General features: G+C 33.3%; 1 protein-coding gene across 1 annotated transcript in view; it reads right to left on the bottom strand.

Annotated features, from left to right (window-relative positions):
- LOC126885119 (probable multidrug resistance-associated protein lethal(2)03659) overlaps positions 1-20,507 on the bottom strand; it is a 185,634-nt gene that overhangs the window by 67,442 nt on the left and 97,685 nt on the right. The window contains exon 8 of the mRNA XM_050651551.1: positions 17,897-18,431. Coding sequence (XP_050507508.1) covers positions 17,897-18,431 — 535 coding nt within the window. The remainder of the gene's footprint in view (positions 1-17,896; positions 18,432-20,507) is intronic.

Here is a 20,507-nt window from a genome sequence, read left to right as displayed (position 1 = left end):
CTTAAATTGTAAATTGTAAGTAAGTATTAATACCAATATCAAATTATTGGCGATAAAATTTTGTATGCACCACGTCAGTAAAGACTCTTTATCGAACTCATATGTTATTCACCTCGATCGCTACACTCGCTCTGCTCATAAAATATCAGACTCGTCCGATAAAGAGCAACTTTACTGACTTGATATATAAATAACTGTTATCGCCAACCGTCACTGAAGTCATTTATTATTGTACTTATTTGCCCTCATTTGCTACAGTAAAGTAATACTTTATTGCACTGAAAGAAGAATTTTGCTATACGTGCAGCGATTATTTATCAAATTTACTGAGATTGAATGTAGGTGGTCGATGGCAGTTGGCAGTAATCGATTATTTATTTGAGTGAACTTAAAATTTATTTACTTTAATAATTAAAAATATTTACTTTATTATTAATTAATTTTATGCTAAAGCGTGAAATTCTGTAGTATTATGCAAAATACTACATAAATAAAAACTTTACGGATTTAGTAATTAGGTATTCAATATTGATAACAACTATCGATTAAACATCGAAACCGGCCATCATGCAAAAGCATTCTGTCATTACTGTCATACGAAATTTTTATTTCGTCTGAAATTAAAACAATTCTTAAATCTTTTAAGTTAGGTGTTAATGCAAATAAAGTGTAAAAGGGTGTTTTTGTTAATTAGATTATATGTATTTAGGACGATGATAGATATTTCCTGATTATTGGTTAGTAAATATATTTTTTATTTAAAAAAATACTGGATCCTTTGTAAAAGGTATATTTAAAAGACCCCAAGAAGCGTTACATCATATAAACAAAACATTTTCGGATTAACAAATAATCCACCATCAGTGTTTAAAAGCCAATATGCCATGCATGCGTGAGCAACCAAAAAGTTGTGGGTAAAAACCCTTTAAATGTTGCAAGATCTCAAATGATACTACATATTATAAATAAAATTAATGGATGTTGCAAATATTCCTGGATATTACCCAGGGCAACACAGGACTTTTACCCACTCTCCCTTTTCATATTACATCCACGTGGGTTAGAGTACTTTGTTGCCCTGGGTAATATCCAGGAATATTTGCAACATCCATTAATTTTATTTATAATATGTAGTATCATTTAAGATCTTGCAGCATTTAAAGGATTTTTACCCATAACTTTTTGGTGGCTCACGCATGCATGCTTTTTGCTTTTAAACACTGATGATGGATTATTTTTAATCGGAAAACGTTTTGTTTATATTATCTAACCCTTATTGGAGTCTTTTAAATATACCTTTTACAACAAATCTAGTATTTTTGGTGATTTATGGTATACAGCCAGCTACAGGAATTTTACTTTCCTCGTAGGTTTTTATATTTATTTAGATTTTCTACGATTCATCAAGAAAAAAGCGAAAAGCAACTGCACAAGCCTACAGTTCATAAATATTGACGTAAATATTACCGTTATTTTTAATTTTTTTTTGTATTATTTTAAGCATTAAAATTAGTTTAATATTTAAATAAAAATACAAGTAAAATGTTTAAAATATATTTATTTCGTTAAAATCATAATAATAGAAGTATAACTTCTTACCTGCGTACAACGTACACACACTCTTTTTTCATTAGAATGATGTAATTAAGTAAGTGTTAATGTTTTTTATGATTGGCGATAAAATTTTGTATGCACCACGTCAGTAAAGACTCGTTATCGAACTCGTCTGTTACTCGCCTCGCTCCCTCTGCTCGTAATATCAGACTCGTTCGATAAAGAGTCACTTTACTGATTTGGTACATAACTATTTTTACCAACAAAAATGACCTATTTTAAACAAATAGCGTTTCAAACATGACGTGCAGAATAATTTTGAATTCAGTCAGTGGCGGCTCGTACCACTTTATGAAGGTAGTGCCAGAATTCGGGCAGCCGCCAAAATTTTTAGTGACGGATTTATAATCGGATATTGCCAAAAAAGGTATATGTACTTAAAACATAAATTAAAAAGTAGGCTCAGATACTTTTACCTTATGTATCTTATGTACCTATATTTATCTGAGATGCCCAGAAATTGTCCAAAATTGATCAAAACAGTTCCGTAAATTAATTAATAATAAAAAACCCTCAACATACCACCAGTACTTACTGCTGATAGTACTTGAAGTTTTTTATTATGATCTGGTCTCTATTTACAAAATTATGAAAATAATACTATTTCATTATTCACACACATGCACAAATTTGTGTAATATCACTTTTAAAGTTTACGATGTATGAAACCCGATTACGATTCTTTTTTTTTGGTTGCAACGTTTTCAATGGCTTTATTATTAAAATTATCGATACAATTTACAAAATTCTTTTCAGCAGATAGCATACCTAAAGCACTAAGTCGTTCTTCTTTCGTTGTATTTAATTCAAATTCAAAATATTTAAAAGTTTAATAGTTTCTTTAAATGTGCTTTTTAAACCTTCCTCGTTTAATAAAACCGATAGCAGAACAGCCCCAGAGGTAGTACCTAATTCATCTCACTAATACAGTACTTCTAATTGAGTTTTAAACCGAGTTTTGCATAAAAATTAAAACTGTCTCCATGTTTCATTAAGAAATAATTCGGGTAACTGATGCTTATAGGCAGAAAACTTCTCCGACATAAATAAATTAGAAGCAACTTAATGTCCGGAGAAGGTAGACCTTTGAAAGATCTGGAACTTTGAATATGAACCTTTAAGTCGTTGTCTAATTTGGCGCTAAAATTGACCAGCTTCTTAAATATGCCTCTATTTTCTCAATTTTCTTTTGCGTCGTGACCTCTTAAAGCTAACTCGAAAGCTCCACAAAACCTTAAAAAAATTGTATTCTTTTCTAACGAAAAACAACAAAAAAAATTTTTTAAGATGCTAATCTGATTCATTGTCAATTATTAAAAAATTAAACCTAAGAAAGATTCAAAATATTATTTATAATACACCCATGGTCATGATGCACTACTAAAAGTTTAATTATAAATACAAAAGCTTTTTAACACATTGGCTGCCACAAGGATCACCGGCGATCCTAACTAACAGATTACAATTGTGCCATTAGGATCACCGGTGTTACTTGTGCGTATTTAACTTTCAGAATTATTATAACGGTCGGCACTGTGAGGACGCTCAACTAGTTTTACTGTGGCACACTAGGAACCCATAGCTAGCTTATGTTATTTTGTTAGGCGCGATAATGTCGTAAATAGCTTGTAACGACAGTTGATAATAAGGCGCTGTAGAAACGATTAGTGGCATTCATTATCAAGTTTTTCTACGGAATTAGCAGTTTTTTTGGTGAATTTGAAATTATATGAAGTAAGTATATGTAGTTTATTCGTTTTAAAATCTTGTTGCTTGAATATTTGTAAGGATAAACAAAATATTACAGTATTTATTTTACATAACCTCAAATGTTTTTGCTTACATTTAATTAATGAAAAATGGTGATAGTAAAGTTACTTTTTTAATTGGAATTTGTCTTTCAGATCATGGATAATTTACCAAGTACAAGTAAAATGCAGCGTCTGCCAAATAAAAATAAAAAGTTGACAGAGGCGGAGTTGCTCAAATTGTTAGAGGAGGATTCTGATGAATGTGTGTTATCCGGTTCAGAGTACAACCCGAGTGACGAAGAAGAATCTGATATAGAAGATGAATCTAACAGTGATTCAAGCTTATTAGATGAAAATGCACGACAATCGGTAAAATCTAACGACCAGCAAAATAATGACGACGAATGGTACGAAGTTGACTGTACTCATTTACGTCTCCATATACAGTTTCCTGGTAATGAATCATATGTCTATGATGATAGGTATCCTCAAAATAGAACCGAACTAACTCCTTTTCATGTATACAGGAAACTGATCGATGATGAAATTTTACAACTTATTGTAGAGGAGACTAACAGAAATGCTGCGCAAGTAAAAAATGCACAACGTTATAGCAGATCATCCAGAATTCATGCATGGAAACCTACCAATAAAGAAGAAATTTTAAAATTTTTGGGTTGTGTTATGTATATGGGAGTTGTCAAGCTTCCCAAAATTGCTGATTATTGGAGTAAGTCACCATTGTATAATTTTACTTTTATTTCTTCTGTAATGACTAGAAACAGATTTCAGCTTCTTTTGAGATTCTTGCATTTTGCTGATAACACGGCTGCTTTACCAAACGATCGTTGCCATAAAATTAGAAAATTATTTGAAATGACACAATTACGTTTTGCCCAACAATGTAATCCTGGCTCAATACTAGTTGTTGATGAAAGTATGATTCCCTTTCGAGGAAGACTACTTTTCAAACAATATATACCTTCAAAGCGTCACCGCTATGGCTTGAAACTGTTTAAATTATGTAATCCTGCAGGTTATACTCTAAAAATGATTATGTATACCGGAAAAATGGCTAATAAAGGGCAGGATTTATCGGGAAAAATTGTACTAGATTTAGCAAACGACTATCTACAAAAGGGAAGAGTTTTAATAACAGATAATTACTATACGTCTGTGCCTTTAGCAAAACAATTATTAGATGCTAATAGTCACTTATTAGGGACACTACGTAAAAATAGAAAATATATTCCAGAAGATATACTTTCCGCAAAATTAAAAAAAGGAGAGATAATTGGAAAGGAACATCGTGATGGCATTGTAATAGGCAAATGGCACGATAAACGTGATGTCCTCTTCTTGACGACCAGACATGGAATCGACATGAAAGAGACAGGTAAACATAAGAAAGATGGTGTAGCTATAATTAAACCTGAAGCAATTATAGACTACAACAAAGGAAAAGATGGTGTTGATGTCTCAGATCAACTCGCAAGCTATTTCTCACCTCTGAGAAAAAGTGTTCGCTGGTACCATAAAACTGCAATTGAAGTTTTATTGAATACGGCTGTCATCAATAGTTTGATAATATATAATTCCTTCAACACACCAAAACAACAAGTTATCTCATTTCGGGAAATGCTAATCCTAAGTTTAGTCAATTACAGTCCGATGCCTGAGCCTATTACTACTGTAAAGCATATGCTTGTTACAGTTGACGCCAAAACTACAAACAATAGGAAGAAGAAAAAACGTTGTAACCAATGATACACTGAAACAGTTGCAACAAAAGGCAGCAAAGAAGCTCAAAAGAAACCCAAACTTGTTTCTACATTTTGTAATGTTTGTGAAAAATTTTACTGTGTGACATGTTTCACTATAAAGCATTAAGTTGTTCACGATCACCGGTGATACTAGTGGCACATACGTGTGTAATATGTTAGTGCAGTGCCATTAGGATCACCCGTGATCTTGCAATTTAAAAAAAAATGTGTAAGAATGTAAACTTACATTGTATTATTAACCATTTGTATGAATAAATATTGTTTTGTAAGCATTTTTCACTTTGGCACCTGGTGAACGTACCTAACACTCTTATGGTGGCAGCCAATGTGTTAACAGAAAATAGACATAATAAAAGTGACAAGCCAGCACGTAAAGAAACTAGAAATAAATAGATAACCTCGTGCCCGGTACAAAGATTCTCATTTGATGGTATACTAATAGTCCAGTATAGCTCTCTCTTTCTCTGTCACTTACATAGAATGCTCGTGAAATCTTTCTCTTTTCAGACGTGCCAGTACTGATTTCGGCACAACATTCACCTGTCGAATAATCTCCCCTGTAAGTGGCAGGGATTTAGACTGGGAGATATTATACAGAAGTTCAGCCACGATTTTCTAAGTCCTGCCTTTTGCAATACTGGAAGGGTAGACGATGTAATTACAATCTGTGGAAACATCCACAAATTTCCTGTGACATTTTCCTGTAAAAATTAGATTTTCCCAAAAAATAAAAATAGGGTTTTGCGATGAATTTCTAAGTCCTGCCATATCCGTAGATAGACAGGATACTATCGATTTTATGAAGAAAATTTTTTGGGCAGGACGGTCGCAAAAGTACTTAGGGAGTATACATATATACAAATATGTAATGAAAATAATGAAATTTTCATGATTTTCTAAGTCCTGCCAACTTAATAAACTAAACATATTTATTTCAAAATGATCAAAAAAATATTGGCATGACGTCTCCTAATGTTTAAGTATACTTGTCCCTTGGAAAATTCTGCGGAAAATTCTCACCCTGATTCCGTGATTTTCTAAGTCCTGCCTTTAAAAAGTTATAATACTCAAATACAATCAATACCTTTTCGGTACTCGGCAGGAAGGTTAAACAGTTCTTGTAAGACGGCAGGAGTCCTGATTTGTAAGAAAATTCGTGAAAAAGTCAACGATTTTCTAAGTCATGCCATTTTGCACATGTTTCAAGAATCTTAATATAAGTCTATATACAAAGAGGCAGGATGGTTTTATGGTTATTTTGTATACAGGGTGGGGCATTAGTGTGGGCTAGTCCAATTACTCGTTTGTCGTAAGATATACGAAAAAAGTTATTTAGGTAAAACATGTGCCACAGATAGGACTATAATTTAACAGTATTTTCTAATATACAGGGCTACCCGTTTTCACAGGGTGACAAAAATTTATGTTTTTTTAAATGGAATACCCTGTATATTTTTACATTTTTGGATTCTACTCGATGTTCTCTTTAATAAAATATAGTGTTTTGAAATATTATACGAGGTAGTTTAAAATATAATTACGTTTTTTTTTTATTTTGTAGGAACATTCACACCCTATACATATTGTTAGTGATTTGATATCCAAACTTCTATTAATTTATGTTTAAACGATTTTTAATATAGTCTACTATTGTCAGTTATTAATAGTATACCAAAATGTTTAATTTTAGTATACGGGGTTGGTTGAAACTTGAAACTCGGAATGAGTATTTTTTGAGTTTTCTTAAATGGGACACCCTGTATTTTAGTATTATAATAAAATGATATTTTATGGTACCTTTTTATTTGCTAAGCATTTTCTATACCATATTTATATATTAATTTCGGCAGTAAATTGATACAGACAGATTACTCAGGTGGTTTTTGGGGTTTCTGAACAAGAATGTCACATTAGAACAGATCTTTACCTAGTGCCCGGGGTGACTGATATACACGCCGTATTCTTAAATTTCGAGGCTTTCAGACACTAAAGTGATGCAAGTAGATTTCTCGAAGAGTTTTGTGGTTGCTGAACATGAATACGCCATCAGAATCGACTTCCAAAAACTCTCTTAAATTTGAGATCAGTCACCCTTTTCACCAGGTGCTCCGAGGGTCGGTTGTAATGTCATATTCGTGTTCGGCCATCCCAAATACCATCGAATATTCTGTTTTTTTTTTAATTTATTGCCGATATCCCACGAAACTCCAGATGGCGTGCCTTAGCAGCAACTCTGGGCACTAGGTGATTCAGAGGTCGGTTCTGCTTGCGTATTCGTAACTCCATAAACCTCAAAAATAACAAAATTTTGCCCTTCATACACCGATTTTGACAGGTTTATGCACTTTTCGATGCATGTTATGCACTAAAATGCAATTTCTACCCATTTTTATATTATACACCTTTTCCTGATGTTATCCTGAACACAATGCAAAAAGTTGCAAGTAGATAGATGCTGTATTTAAAAATCGTTATTCTGGTGTTGTTAGTGTTAGTAAATTTTGCTATCAAATATAGGAAACAATATCAGGATAATATCTACAATCCTACAATATTAGGAAAACGAGTTGAGTGCGGCAACTCAGCGCCTGTTACATGCGTGTGTATTTTGTGTTCGAACAAGTAAGAAGGCGGGATAAAATTGCTATGCAACAAAATAAATTAATAACAACAAATTGATTTTAAGGCAATTAATAATTGCAATAAAGGCAATTAATAAATTTAATAATTTTACGGCAATTTAACACAATTCAACTAATCTGAAAATGCTTCCTAAGGCAGATTAAAATAACATAAAACGTGAAAGATGAGACGTGAAACATGAAACTTGAAATAAGAAACAAATAAATTGTGAAAAAACATTTGATTTCATGTGATATGCTAATCGAAGAAACAAAAATAAAATTTGTATAGTCGACAATGGAAAGTTATGACGAGGTCGTTGCTGTCATGGCAAACCTTTATTACTTTCTAAGGGAGGCCGCAGATCAAAGAAACGTGAAGTAAAACATAAAACGTAAAACATGAAACAAAATGAATTGTGAAGGACGAAACCGTTTCATATTATATACTAATCAAAGAAACAAAATGAAAATTTGTATAGCCAACAATGGAAAGTAATGATGACGAGGTTGTTACTCTTGCGGCAACTTTTTATTACTGCCCAACATCATAATCATAGTAGTATTTGGTTGCAAACGAACTAAGGAATCATCTTCCCAAATTTAAATAATTTTATAGACTGAGTATTCAAACATCTACATTGTTTTATTGTGGGTCCTGGTTTAAAGAAAACTGATATTTTCTTATCATTACCTATTCGAGTACCTCTCCAGGTTATAATAATTGTACAACTCTTCATTCTACTTTACAACAGAAACCAATGCAATATTAAATTCTTGGTTGGAATTCATATTATGCACGCAATTAACTGTCCAAAACAATGAAACTGAAACCGAAAAATACAACACGATCTCTTTCCTGAAACAGATTTCACCAAGATAAAAATGTTTTATGTGCATGAATCACACTCGCTTCTTGTGTGTGCGGACTTCAATTTGTTTAACTGTTTTTTATTTTCATGAAACGTGTCATGTTTTATGTTTCTTTGGTGTGGGGCCTCTCGAAGATAAAGAAGTTTCAGGCATATGAATCACACTCGTTTTATTGGTGGGCGTACTTTTAAATAGACGGAGGCCTATGACCAGTACTAGAAATTCACAATTGATAAAATCGATTCATCTCTGGAAGAGAAATAAACGTAGCAGTTTTCGTTTTTCTAAATAGAATTTTTTTAAATTCTTTTAAACTCAAAAAACCAAAAAGCGAAAAATTTTTCACATCGATTTTTCTAGAACACTGCATTGCGTATTCTTCTGAGTTAAAGCAAAAGTACCTTTTAGTACAAAACTATCCCAGAATTCAATAATCCAGTGTCAGAGATGCTTAAAAGTTAGACAGAAAAGTTATTCGATAATATATCCGTTTCCGTACCCAAACGGACCCCTATGACCGGTACTAAAAATTGACAATTGATAATTGACATTTGACAATTGACCTCTGGAAGATAAATAAGTGTACCAGTTTTCGTTTTTCCAAATAAAAGCGTTCTGCAGCTATTTTAAAGAAACTAATTACAAGACATCGATATGCTTCTTCTAGACGAAGCATATCGAAGTAGAGGTCGTCCGCCAACCAGATGGTCTGATGACATTTGTAAAGTTGTAAACGGTTTTAGATTAGTGTTTTTTAAGCATACTCGACATGGTATGACTCAAGAAAAATGTGGTGATATGAATATGTTTGTATAACACCCTGAAATAATTTTACAGACAGATAATTTAATTTTTTTATACGAAATAACTATACAACCATCCTACCTCTTTGAAAATAGATTTATATTAACCTTCTTGAGATATGTGCGAAATGGCATGACTTAGAAAATCGTGTAATTTTCCACGAATTATCTTACAAATTTTTTAACTATATATAGTAAAAAAGGTGTAACTAAACATCCTGCCATTTTGCATAATGTATACTGAAATTATTTATTTTGTAACAAAATTTATTTTATGACTTAGAAAATCACGGAACCAGAGTGAAAATTTTATACAAAATTTTCCAAGAAACAAGTGCAGTTAAACATTAGGTGACGTCATGCCAATATTTTTTTTGGTCATTTTGAAATAAATATAATTAATTTATTAAGTTGGCAGGACTTAGAAAATCATGAAAATTTCATTATTTTCATTACATATTTGTATATATGTATACTCCCTAAGTACTTTTGCGACCGTCCTGCCCAAAAAATTTTCTTCATAAAATAGATAGTATCCTGTTATTCTATGGATATGGCAGGACTTAAAAATTCATCGCAACTCCCAATTTTTTTATTCATGGAAAATCTAATTTTCACAGAAAAATGTCACAGGAAACCCGTGGATTTTTTCACAAATTGTAAGTACCTTCTCTAACCTTCCAGTATTGCAAAGGGCAGGACTTAGAAAATCGTGGTTGAACTTCTGTTAATATCTCCCGGTTTAATTGTATTACGCACAAGGTTGCCAGATTTTATAAAATTTATGAAGACAATAAGAAATACAAACAAAAAAATTAACAAGCATTAAAAGGTTTTGAAGATAAAAAATATGTTTCTGCATAGTTAGCAAGGTAGTGCCATGGCTCTATGGCACTACCTCACGGGCCACCACTGAATTCAGTACCACTAATGAAATTGCTTTTTTCTCCTTAAAAGTAGGAAAAAAGATGTAAGCATACTTGAGAGAGAACTAGCACAGTTAAAATCTCAATATACAGAGTTGGCAACCAAAGTTAATTTAACTGAAAAAGAAAATGAAATAGAATATTTAACAGATAAAGAAGAGCTCGCTAAGGAGACAGAGTGGATTAGGGTTCAATCAAGAGCCAGTAAGAAACGTAAGATGGATACTTCACCATACATCTCACCACAAAAACATAGCTCCAAAGAAACTGAAGTTAGGAAAGCCAAAATGCCTCCACCTGTGGTAGTGGAAGGCTTCAAAGAATATGAAGTCCTATATAACTTCCTTAAATCGTAGATAACAAACTTTACTACTAAACTGGTGAATAGTGAAGTGATAAAAGTTAATGTACAAGACGGCGAAGAGTACAGCAAATTAATAAAAGCTTTAAGAGAGGAAAATGTCCAATACACTCATACGAAAACAAACAAGAAAGACCGATAAAAGTTATAGTAAAGAGATTACATCACACTTGCTCGTCCCAAAAAATTGTTGAAGATCTGCAAAAAAGAGGCTATAAAGCCATAGATGCAGTTAAAAAGCTAAAGTGGCAAACCAAACAGCCATTAGACATGTTTATGTTAACCTTCAAACCAGACGAAGATATCAACAAAATATATGGGATAACGGACATCCTAGGAACAAAAGTTGAAATTCAGCCTTTTAAAAATTCCAAACTAATACCGCAATGCAAACGATGTCAAGCATATGGTCACACACGGAAGTTCTGTGCTAGAGGGCCAAGGTGTGTTAAATGCACAAAATAACATCTTATTAAAGATGGCGACAAACCTGAAAATGTTAAACCAAAATGTGTCCATTGTGGCGAAAACCATCCTGTCAACAACCGAGGATGTAACGTCGCAAAGGAAATGCAGAAAATAAAAAACAGAGGTCTGAAAAAGACGAATTTGCCACACCCTCCAGACAGAAGGTCAACTGAAACCAAGTCAAATGCTGGTGAAAGAAAACAAGCACAGACAGTTACTAGTAATATGACATATAGTGCGGTAACAAAAGGTCGCAATGAAAATTATCAGAATGATAAATACCAAAAAACAACAGAGATTGAAAAAGAAACAGAACAAACCCTACAAATGATATTACAGGAGTTGAAAAATTTAAATGAAAGGGTCACTTTCCTGGAATATAGAGCTCAAGGTGCTATTCCAAAGGTAAGAAATGCCTAATGATCTTAGAATTGTCGCATGGAATGCCAACGGGTTGCTTAATCATCAACAAGAACTACAAGCAATCCTTGACATCGAAAAAATTGATTTGTTTCTTGTCTCTGAAACGCATTTCACAAATCAATCCTACATCAAATTTAAAGGATATAAGGTATATCATACAATACACCCGGACAATGCGGCCAAAGGAGGCAGTGCAATCATCATAAAGGATAATATATGTCATCATGAAGGGTTGGAATATAAAACTAAACATATTCAAGCCACTACAGTACACATAAAAACTAAAACTTTTAAAATAAATATAAGTTCAATATACTGCCCACCTAAACATTCCATTAAAAAAGAGCAGTATAATGAATTCTTGAAAAGCTTAGGGGAAAGGTTCATTATTGGAGGTGACTTCAATGCAAAGAACACACACTGGGGCTCTAGAATCACTACTGATATTAAGGGAAAGGAGCTTTTGTTAGCCATTAAAGAATATAGTTGTGAAGCACTATCAACTGGTAGACCAACCTACTGGCCTACGGATAGAAACAAGACCCCTGATTTAATAGACTTCTTTATTATTAAGAATATTTCAACTAATTTCATAGACATTGATGACTGTTGGGACTTAAATTCTGATCATTCCCCTATAGTACTAACCCCACATTAACAAATAAATGGACGGATTGGGTAAGTTTTAAGCTAAGTCTTCAAAAGAGAAAATATATCTAAGTGTACCAATACAAAACGCAGAGCAATTAGATAAAGAAGCAGAATTGTTGGTGAACAATATCCAGCAAGCAGCATGGGAAAACACTCCTACGCTGAAACCTAGGCTAAAAGGAAACAATTATCCAAAGGAAATAAGGAACATGATAATTGAAAAAAGGAAACTGAAAAGAATTTGGCAACCAACAAGGTCTCCTCAAGATAAGACTAAACTAAATCGTGCAAGTCAACAACTCAAAAGAACTATCCTACAATTAAAGAATGACTCGATTAATTCTTACTTACAGGAGCTAACAGATGACAGTAGTAATGATTATTCCTTACGGAAAGCTACTAAAAGATTGAAAATACCTATTATACACTCTCCTCCTATTAAACTAGAAAATGGTAACTGGGCCAGAAGTAGTGCACAAAAAGCAGAGCTATTTGCCATACATCTTGAAAATACATTCAAACCAAATGAACCTTAAGGGGATGAAGAAAGATTGGAGGAACCTGTTCAATTAGAGGAAGAAATTCGGCTAACTACACCAAAAGAAGTGCTTGAAGAAATAAGGGAAAATATTAATCCGAAGAAAGCTCCGGGCTATGATCTAATTACGGGTGAGCTGTTGAAAAATCTTCCCCGAAGAGCTATCGTAAAATTAACAAACCTCTTTAACGGTGCATTCAGATTAAAATATGTACCAATGATATGGAAGATGGCGGAAATCATTATGATTCCTAAACCAGGAAAACCAGCACATGAGGTTTCGTCATACAGACCGATATCTCTGCTTCCTGTAATATCGAAGCTGTTTGAGAAACTGCTCTTTAAGTGAATAAAACCAATTATTGAAGCAAGGAATTTGATACCGACACATCAATTCGGATTTAGAAATAAGCATTCAACAATTGGCCAGGTGCACAGAATCACAAATATTATCGAAAGATCCCTAGAAGAAAAGAAAGTCTGTTTGTTGTTCTGAAGCTATTTCCTTGTGGCATTTTTATAATTACGTATTTTTTATGGGAAATAAGCCACAATTTTACAAAAAATTAATTTGTTAACGTTTCGAAGCCCAAATCGGGTTTCGTTGTCAAAATACAAAATACTATTAAAATAAAACAAACATGTTGTTGCTAAGTAAAAAAATTCTTCTAATAATTTATTTAATCTGACTCATTTATATTGGCAATTCAGACGTATATTATACATTTTAAAGTAGAAGACTTTAAAATGATATCGCCAATATTTATGAGTTGCGTTCCTGGGACGACTTTACTAAAAGATAGTTCATTCGATTACATGAAATCAATTCCAACTCAAGAATATCCGTCGCAAAAAAATCATAGCATGTGATCTGTCTTTAAAAAGACAACCAAATGCAACGATGACAGTAAAATTCTCGCGTTAGAGATTCCATAGTAAATCACGAGGGAAAACCAGGAAAAAAACTCGTGATACTATCCCGACATCGTAAGTATTTGGTCTTACATTTAATCTACCTTCAAAAAACTAATACCAAATTCTGACTTTAATACGTTTAAATTATAAATAATATTAATATTACATAGATATACAATAAGTAATACTAAAATATAAAATTTGTACTAACTCGATATGTTATTGACTTACTAATCGTGGTATTTTCTTTCTATTGACTTCCTCTTTCAGTATGGGTAACCACATCCTACTGCATTCTATATATAGATATATATAGAAAATATATAAAGAATCAGATAGTAAAAAGAGAAAAATCAAAGAAGCGGCTCTAATTATGCTAAATGAAACCAATTGTGTCGCAAATTCCTCGGTAGAATGCAGTAGGATGTGGTTACCCATACTGAAAGAGGAAGTCAATAGAAAGAAAATACCACGATTAGTAAGTCAATAACATATCGAGTTAGTACAAATTTTATATTTTAGTATTACTTATTGTATATCTATGTAATATTAATATTATTTATAATTTAAACATATTAAAGTCAGAATTTGGTATTAGTTTTTTGAAGGTAGATTAAATGTAAGACCAAATACTTACGATGTCGGGATAGTATCACGAGGTTTTTTCCTGGTTTTCCCTCGTGATTTACTATGGAATCTCTAACGCGAGAATTTTACTGTCATCGTTGCATTTGGTTGTCTTTTTAAAGACAGATCACATGCTATGATTTTTTTGCGACGGATATTCTTGAGTTGGGATTGATTTCATGTAATCGAATGAACTATCTTTTAGTAAAGTCGTCCCAGGAACGCAACTCATAAATATTGGCGATATCATTTTAAAGTCTTCTACTTTAAAATGTATAATATACGTCTGAATTGCCAATATAAATGAGTCAGATTAAATAAATTATTAGAAGAATTTTTTTACTTAGCAACAACATGTTTGTTTTATTTTAATAGTATTTTGTATTTTGACAACGAAACCCGATTTGGGCTTCGAAACGTTAATGAATTCATTTTTTAATAAAATTGTGGCTTATTTCCCATAAAAAATACGTAATTAGAAAGTCTGTTCAACTGTATTCCTTGATGGTGCACAGGCTTTTGATAAAGTCTGGCATGAAGGTTTAACATACAAACTAAAATGTTTTTTACCTATACCGTACTCAAAACTTTTACAGTCATTCATAAAAGAACGACATTTTAGAATTAAGCAAGAAGACTGTTTTTCAGACTTAAAAGAAATTAGAGCAGGTGTTCCACAAGGCAGTGTGTTGGGTCCGGTCCTTTACCTACTATACACGTGTGATATACCTGTACTGGAAGACAACACAGTTGCCACCTTTGCTGATGATACAGCTATTCAAGCAGTAGGGACAAGTGAAGAGGCGACCAACAAAGTCCAAATAGCAGTTAACCAAATCTATAAGTGGACACAAAAATGGAGAATCAGGCTAAATGAAGCTAAATCTGTCCATGTTAATTTCACCAACAAAAAAATACAATATATACCAGTTATAATCAACAATATCCAAGTACCATATGCAGATACTGCTAAGTATTTGGGTATAACAGATGCAAAACTACGCTGGAAGGTGCACGTTAAGAAAAAAAGGGAAGAACTAAATATAAGATATAAAAAAATGTATTGGCTAATTGGAAGAAACTCCACAACCACAAGAAACTAGACCAAGTAATATAACAATAATACAAAGATTCCAGAACAAAATACTAAGAAATATTGTAGATGCTCCTTGGTATGTTACAAACAGTGATATCCATAAGGACCTAGGAATGGAAACTGTGGATATAATCATCAAGGAGATGGCAGGAAGTCACGAGCAACGACTTCACATGCACGAGAATATTGAGGCAATCCAGCTCCTCGATACTACTGGGCAAGTTAGAAGACTGAAGAGGACAAAACCTTATGAACTAGTTTAAGTGATAGGTGATAGTGAAAAGCAGAGCATAGTGCTTGTGCGCGTTAGTGTGTATGCTAGAATAGTGCACGATCTTGTTAGGTTAGATAAGAGACGCTATGGGGTAAGCTCTTAATTTTAAGGAACAGTAATAATTTAGGTTAGATTAAAATTGCTCGTTGGTCAAGTATGACCAGATTGTAATTGTAATAATCATCATCGTAGTGATGATTATGGAAAAAAAAGTAGAAAAATAGTTTTATTTAATCTTGAATAATATTTGCTTGTCGCTATTTGCGATATATAGCGACAAACTGGATTGCAGCTGCCCAGGACAAAGAAGGGTGGAGACATCTTGAGGAGAACTATGTCTGACAGTGGACAAATTTGGATGTGTGATGATGATGATGATGATGAATATTTGCTTAATATTTATGTTTAATATTTTATCCTCTAATAATTTTAACTGTACTAATATGCAAATTGGCTACTGATGACTAAGTTTTGTTATTAATGGGATGTTAAAATATCGGTAAGCTCTTATTTTCGAAGCGGCATATCGAATTTCTTAAACATTTATACCAAACATTGATACGGTCACTATTTTGCGTATTCTGACACAAAGTTCCGTTTCTACTATATCATAAATTTGATTGTTCTAAACTTTAAGGGGGTAGTGGGGTTTAGTAGTGTAGTATAATTGGGACAATCTATATAAAATATGTTTTAAGTTTTAAATAACTTTGAATGAGAAACGTGATGTATTAATATTATATCGGTTATAAATTCAGTGTAGGTGAATTTAGTATTAGAGTTATTATTAGATACTTGAGTTAGGTAATGTGATGTTATTGTAAACAACTTATGTTTGAATCACCCTTTATTCGATGTAAATATAATGTTAGCTGAACAACACAGTTTTAGTTAATTTGGACCCAAAAGGTATTATATACACACTTATTTATGACAGTATTGTAGCTTTAAAAGTGTGACTGAATTCTACCGTCGCGTTAGCCGGCATCTTCATGTTAAAGGAGAACAGGTTTTGCTCAATATATCCGCGATTTTTAACTTGTTAACAAAAATTGTAACAACTGAAATTGTTGCAAATGTGATTTCCTACAATTTTTTATTTGCAAATTTTTCGTGTGGTCGATCTTTTCTGAGTTAAGGGAAAAATAGTAACATAGAATCATTATTGAATTATTTAAGAGAACAACATTTTATACAATTTTGATTTCTTTCATTTTTTTGCTGACATTACTTTAAGGTCGTAGGTACCTACGTATGCGGTATCTATATATTTGATATCCTTTCGCAGCAGATAAAACCCGAACCTCTCAAACCTGTCAAATCTCTAACTTCATATAGTTTGGGCATTATAGCATAATACTATCATATTTATGTCAAAGCATACAGTGCTAGTCAAAAGTCCCCCCCTCGTAACTTTTGAACGATTATACCTGTAATAGTGAAATTTGGAGGGACAAAATAAACGGACGTAGGCTTCCTAACTAGTCATGACAGGTGACGTAATAGTGAGAGATGACTTTACAGCGCCACTGTGACAGATAATTTTAAATGGGATCTTATGGCAAGTGATACATCGGTTGAAAGTTATTGAAAATACCTATTCAGTAATACTATTTTTTTGGATTTAAGTTGGTTTTGATTTTGGTAAATAAATTAAATAAATATAACATTGTAGTTTCGTAATTAATTAATAAAAATTCAAATTTCCGCCTATGGTTTTTTTGTCAAAAAAATTCACGTTTTTCAGTTCTCTAGTAGTTTTTACGTCAAAGTCAACCTTTTTGACAAGTAATCATAGGCGGAGGATTGAATTTTTATTAATTAAATGCGAAACTAAAATTGTGTATAATTTAATTTTTTCATAAAAATGAGCTTAAACTCAAACAAAATTAGTATGACTGAATAGGTATTTTCAATACCTTTCAAACGAGGTATCACTTGCCATAAGGTCCCATTTAAAATTATCTGTCACAGTGGCGCTGTAAAGTCATATGTGAATATTACGTCACTGTCATGACTAGTTAAGAAGCCTACGCCCGTGTATTTGCTCCCTCTTAATTTCACTATTATAAGTATAACCGTTCAAAAGATACGAGGGGGACACGTACTTTTGACTAGCACTGTATATTTGTCAAAAATAGCTATATTTAAAAATACTAACCATAACTTACCATTATTAAAACATTGAGATTCATTGGTAAACTTTCGTCAACAACACTTAAATCCTGAGAGAATCTATTTAGTATGTTTCCTATAAAAAAGGTGTCAAAAAAGGCCATTTTTCCAAAGATAACTTTAGTAACCATGTCTTTATGAATATTTATAGATGCTTTTGTACCAAACTTAAAAACAAAGTATTGTTTAAAGAACTCCAATACTATGGCGACTACCGATAGTATTGTGTAGAGATGTAAAGATTTGGATGCTAATATCTCTTCTCTTCCTATTTGCGCTAACAGATAAAATGTTTTGTTTTGACTTTCACTCATATCTGAGTAATTAAGAGGTGTTAAGGCTTCGCTTACAGTTAAAGTATTGTTTGTTGTCCAGTTAGATTCCGGCACAAGCAGCAAATCCGTATGATTGATTCCTTTCTTATTATCGAAATAGGATTGAAAATAACTTTCAAATAGTGGCTTAAGTGATACATTTGAATTTGACAAATATTGTTCCTTCTTTGACATAACATTTGCCTTATAATTAACCCTAAAACAAATTAAAAATTCAAAATTATAAATAAAGTTTTTTTAAAAAACATGCGAAAACTATTTAAATACCACAATGTCAAACCATCATATACATAATAAATAGTTTATAAAGTATACCGAACGAAAGAAGATAGGAAAGGGTATCAGGACCTGGCTCAATCATAATAGGAAGGAAGGATGTCAGCGGCTAAAATAAATAAAAGGAATAGATTACCTTCGAATTTATTTTTAAGTAAAGTGCACTTTAATATTTTTTAAAAAATTGGTAGACTGAACATCACTGAAAACAAGTCCATTTCTGATAAAATAGACCACGCCTATTTGTTTACGCTGGCTATCTCGACTGAACGAAGGGACTTTAGCATAAACCAGGGTCATCAAGTTCTGTAGTAGCCTGTCCTATACCGGGATCGTGTAGGAGGTCTACCTTCTATCTGAATCATTATACCACTATTCTCATTACAGCTAAGTTGAAGTGGCAAATTTATTTAATCAGAGGTTTCCTCAGATACCTAATATTTTGCAACGAACTGTGTCTAAAATTCATGCACAATTCAGAGAACTTGGATATGTCATTTAAGGGTGATTACAAACCATGTTGTTGCTGCGTTAGCCAACTTATATCCTAACGCAACGAATTTGAATGAAACTCTCGGTTCCAGCAAAATAAATCACAGCAGGAAATACCTCATTAAGTTTTAATTGTACGAATTTACTTAACAAAATCTTGCCAATACATGGATTAAATAAAGAGGCGATATTCAGCGACCACTTAGATCGCCAGATTTTACGCTCTTTGACTTTTTTCTGTAAGATTTTCTCAGGAATAAAATATATATGCAACGCAGTCAACTCTTCATCTTTTTCAAGTGCCACCTCCGTAACGGAGGTCAGCAATCATCATAGCTATTCGGAGTTTAGAGACCGTTGCTCTGAAAAATTCATTTGATATACATCCGTACCATTCCCCCAGGTCGTGCAGCCACGATATTCTACGTCTCCCTATGCTTATTTTTTGTTGAATCTGAAAAGTCTATTTTATCTTAGGGAACATAGAATATATGCAATATACATAACATGTAAGGAAGAGAGACACACATTACCAGAGAACGGCAGTTCTCGCCAGTGGCGCACACCCACACCCTCCTACACGCGACACTATACACACACACGCACGCACGCACGCACGCACGCACGCACGCACGCACGCTCGCACGCACGCACGCAGGCACGCACGCACGCACGCACGCACGCACTTACGCACGCACGCACGCACGCACGCACCCACACACACACACACGCACGCACGCACTCACGCACGCACGCACGCACGCACGCACGCACGCACACACACACACACACACACACACACACACACACACAAAATTCGATTTTCGATTTTATAAATCTGACGGAATTGAAAATTGTACCAACTCCTATCTTAAAGTACAGGAAAAGACTCACCCATTCATATATCAACCATCCATTTTGGTCCAAGGGTGTCGATTTTACGGCCCTTCCTATTTAGGGCCTGTTTTTCGTTCTCGTCCCCAAAACTCCCAAAAACTTCGAAAATTTAAGTACGAACTTTGCGGCTTCTAGTAGTACTGATCATTACCTTTCCAACACATGTCTATTTTTTAAGAACGGTTATACCATTCAAAAGTTACCGAGCTCAGAAATATGACTCATCTTCTATTTAAAAAAGGAAAAATGTTTGTGGATATGTATGCATGTGGCTGGAGAAGTTAAACCGGTCTGAATTTTTTTTGTGTTTAAAGAGGGGGTCAAGGCCGATTCAGAATCGGTGTAGTTTGTGTCTTTTCACTACCCATAAGCCAGCTATAGGACTTGGTAGGTACAAAACGGCATATTTTTTGGGGGTATATATCTTCGGTTCAAGAAGAGACAGGAGAACCGCAAATACACCAAATCAATATTGTTAAGTTAAGCTTTCAAATGGTGTTTAAGCCGTCAGGATCAAAACATACACACGGCTCAGTATCGCCGAAAAACTGAAAAACTAAACTTTTAAAATTTTGGTTTTTCGACAATTACTCAAAATTTCAACCTA

The sequence above is a fragment of the Diabrotica virgifera genome, chromosome 5 (genome assembly GCF_917563875.1).
Source record: "Diabrotica virgifera virgifera chromosome 5, PGI_DIABVI_V3a".
Lineage (NCBI taxonomy): Eukaryota > Metazoa > Arthropoda > Insecta > Coleoptera > Chrysomelidae > Diabrotica > Diabrotica virgifera.
The sequence above is the reverse complement of the archived record's forward strand: the minus strand, read 5'-3'. Positions and strand labels throughout refer to the sequence as shown.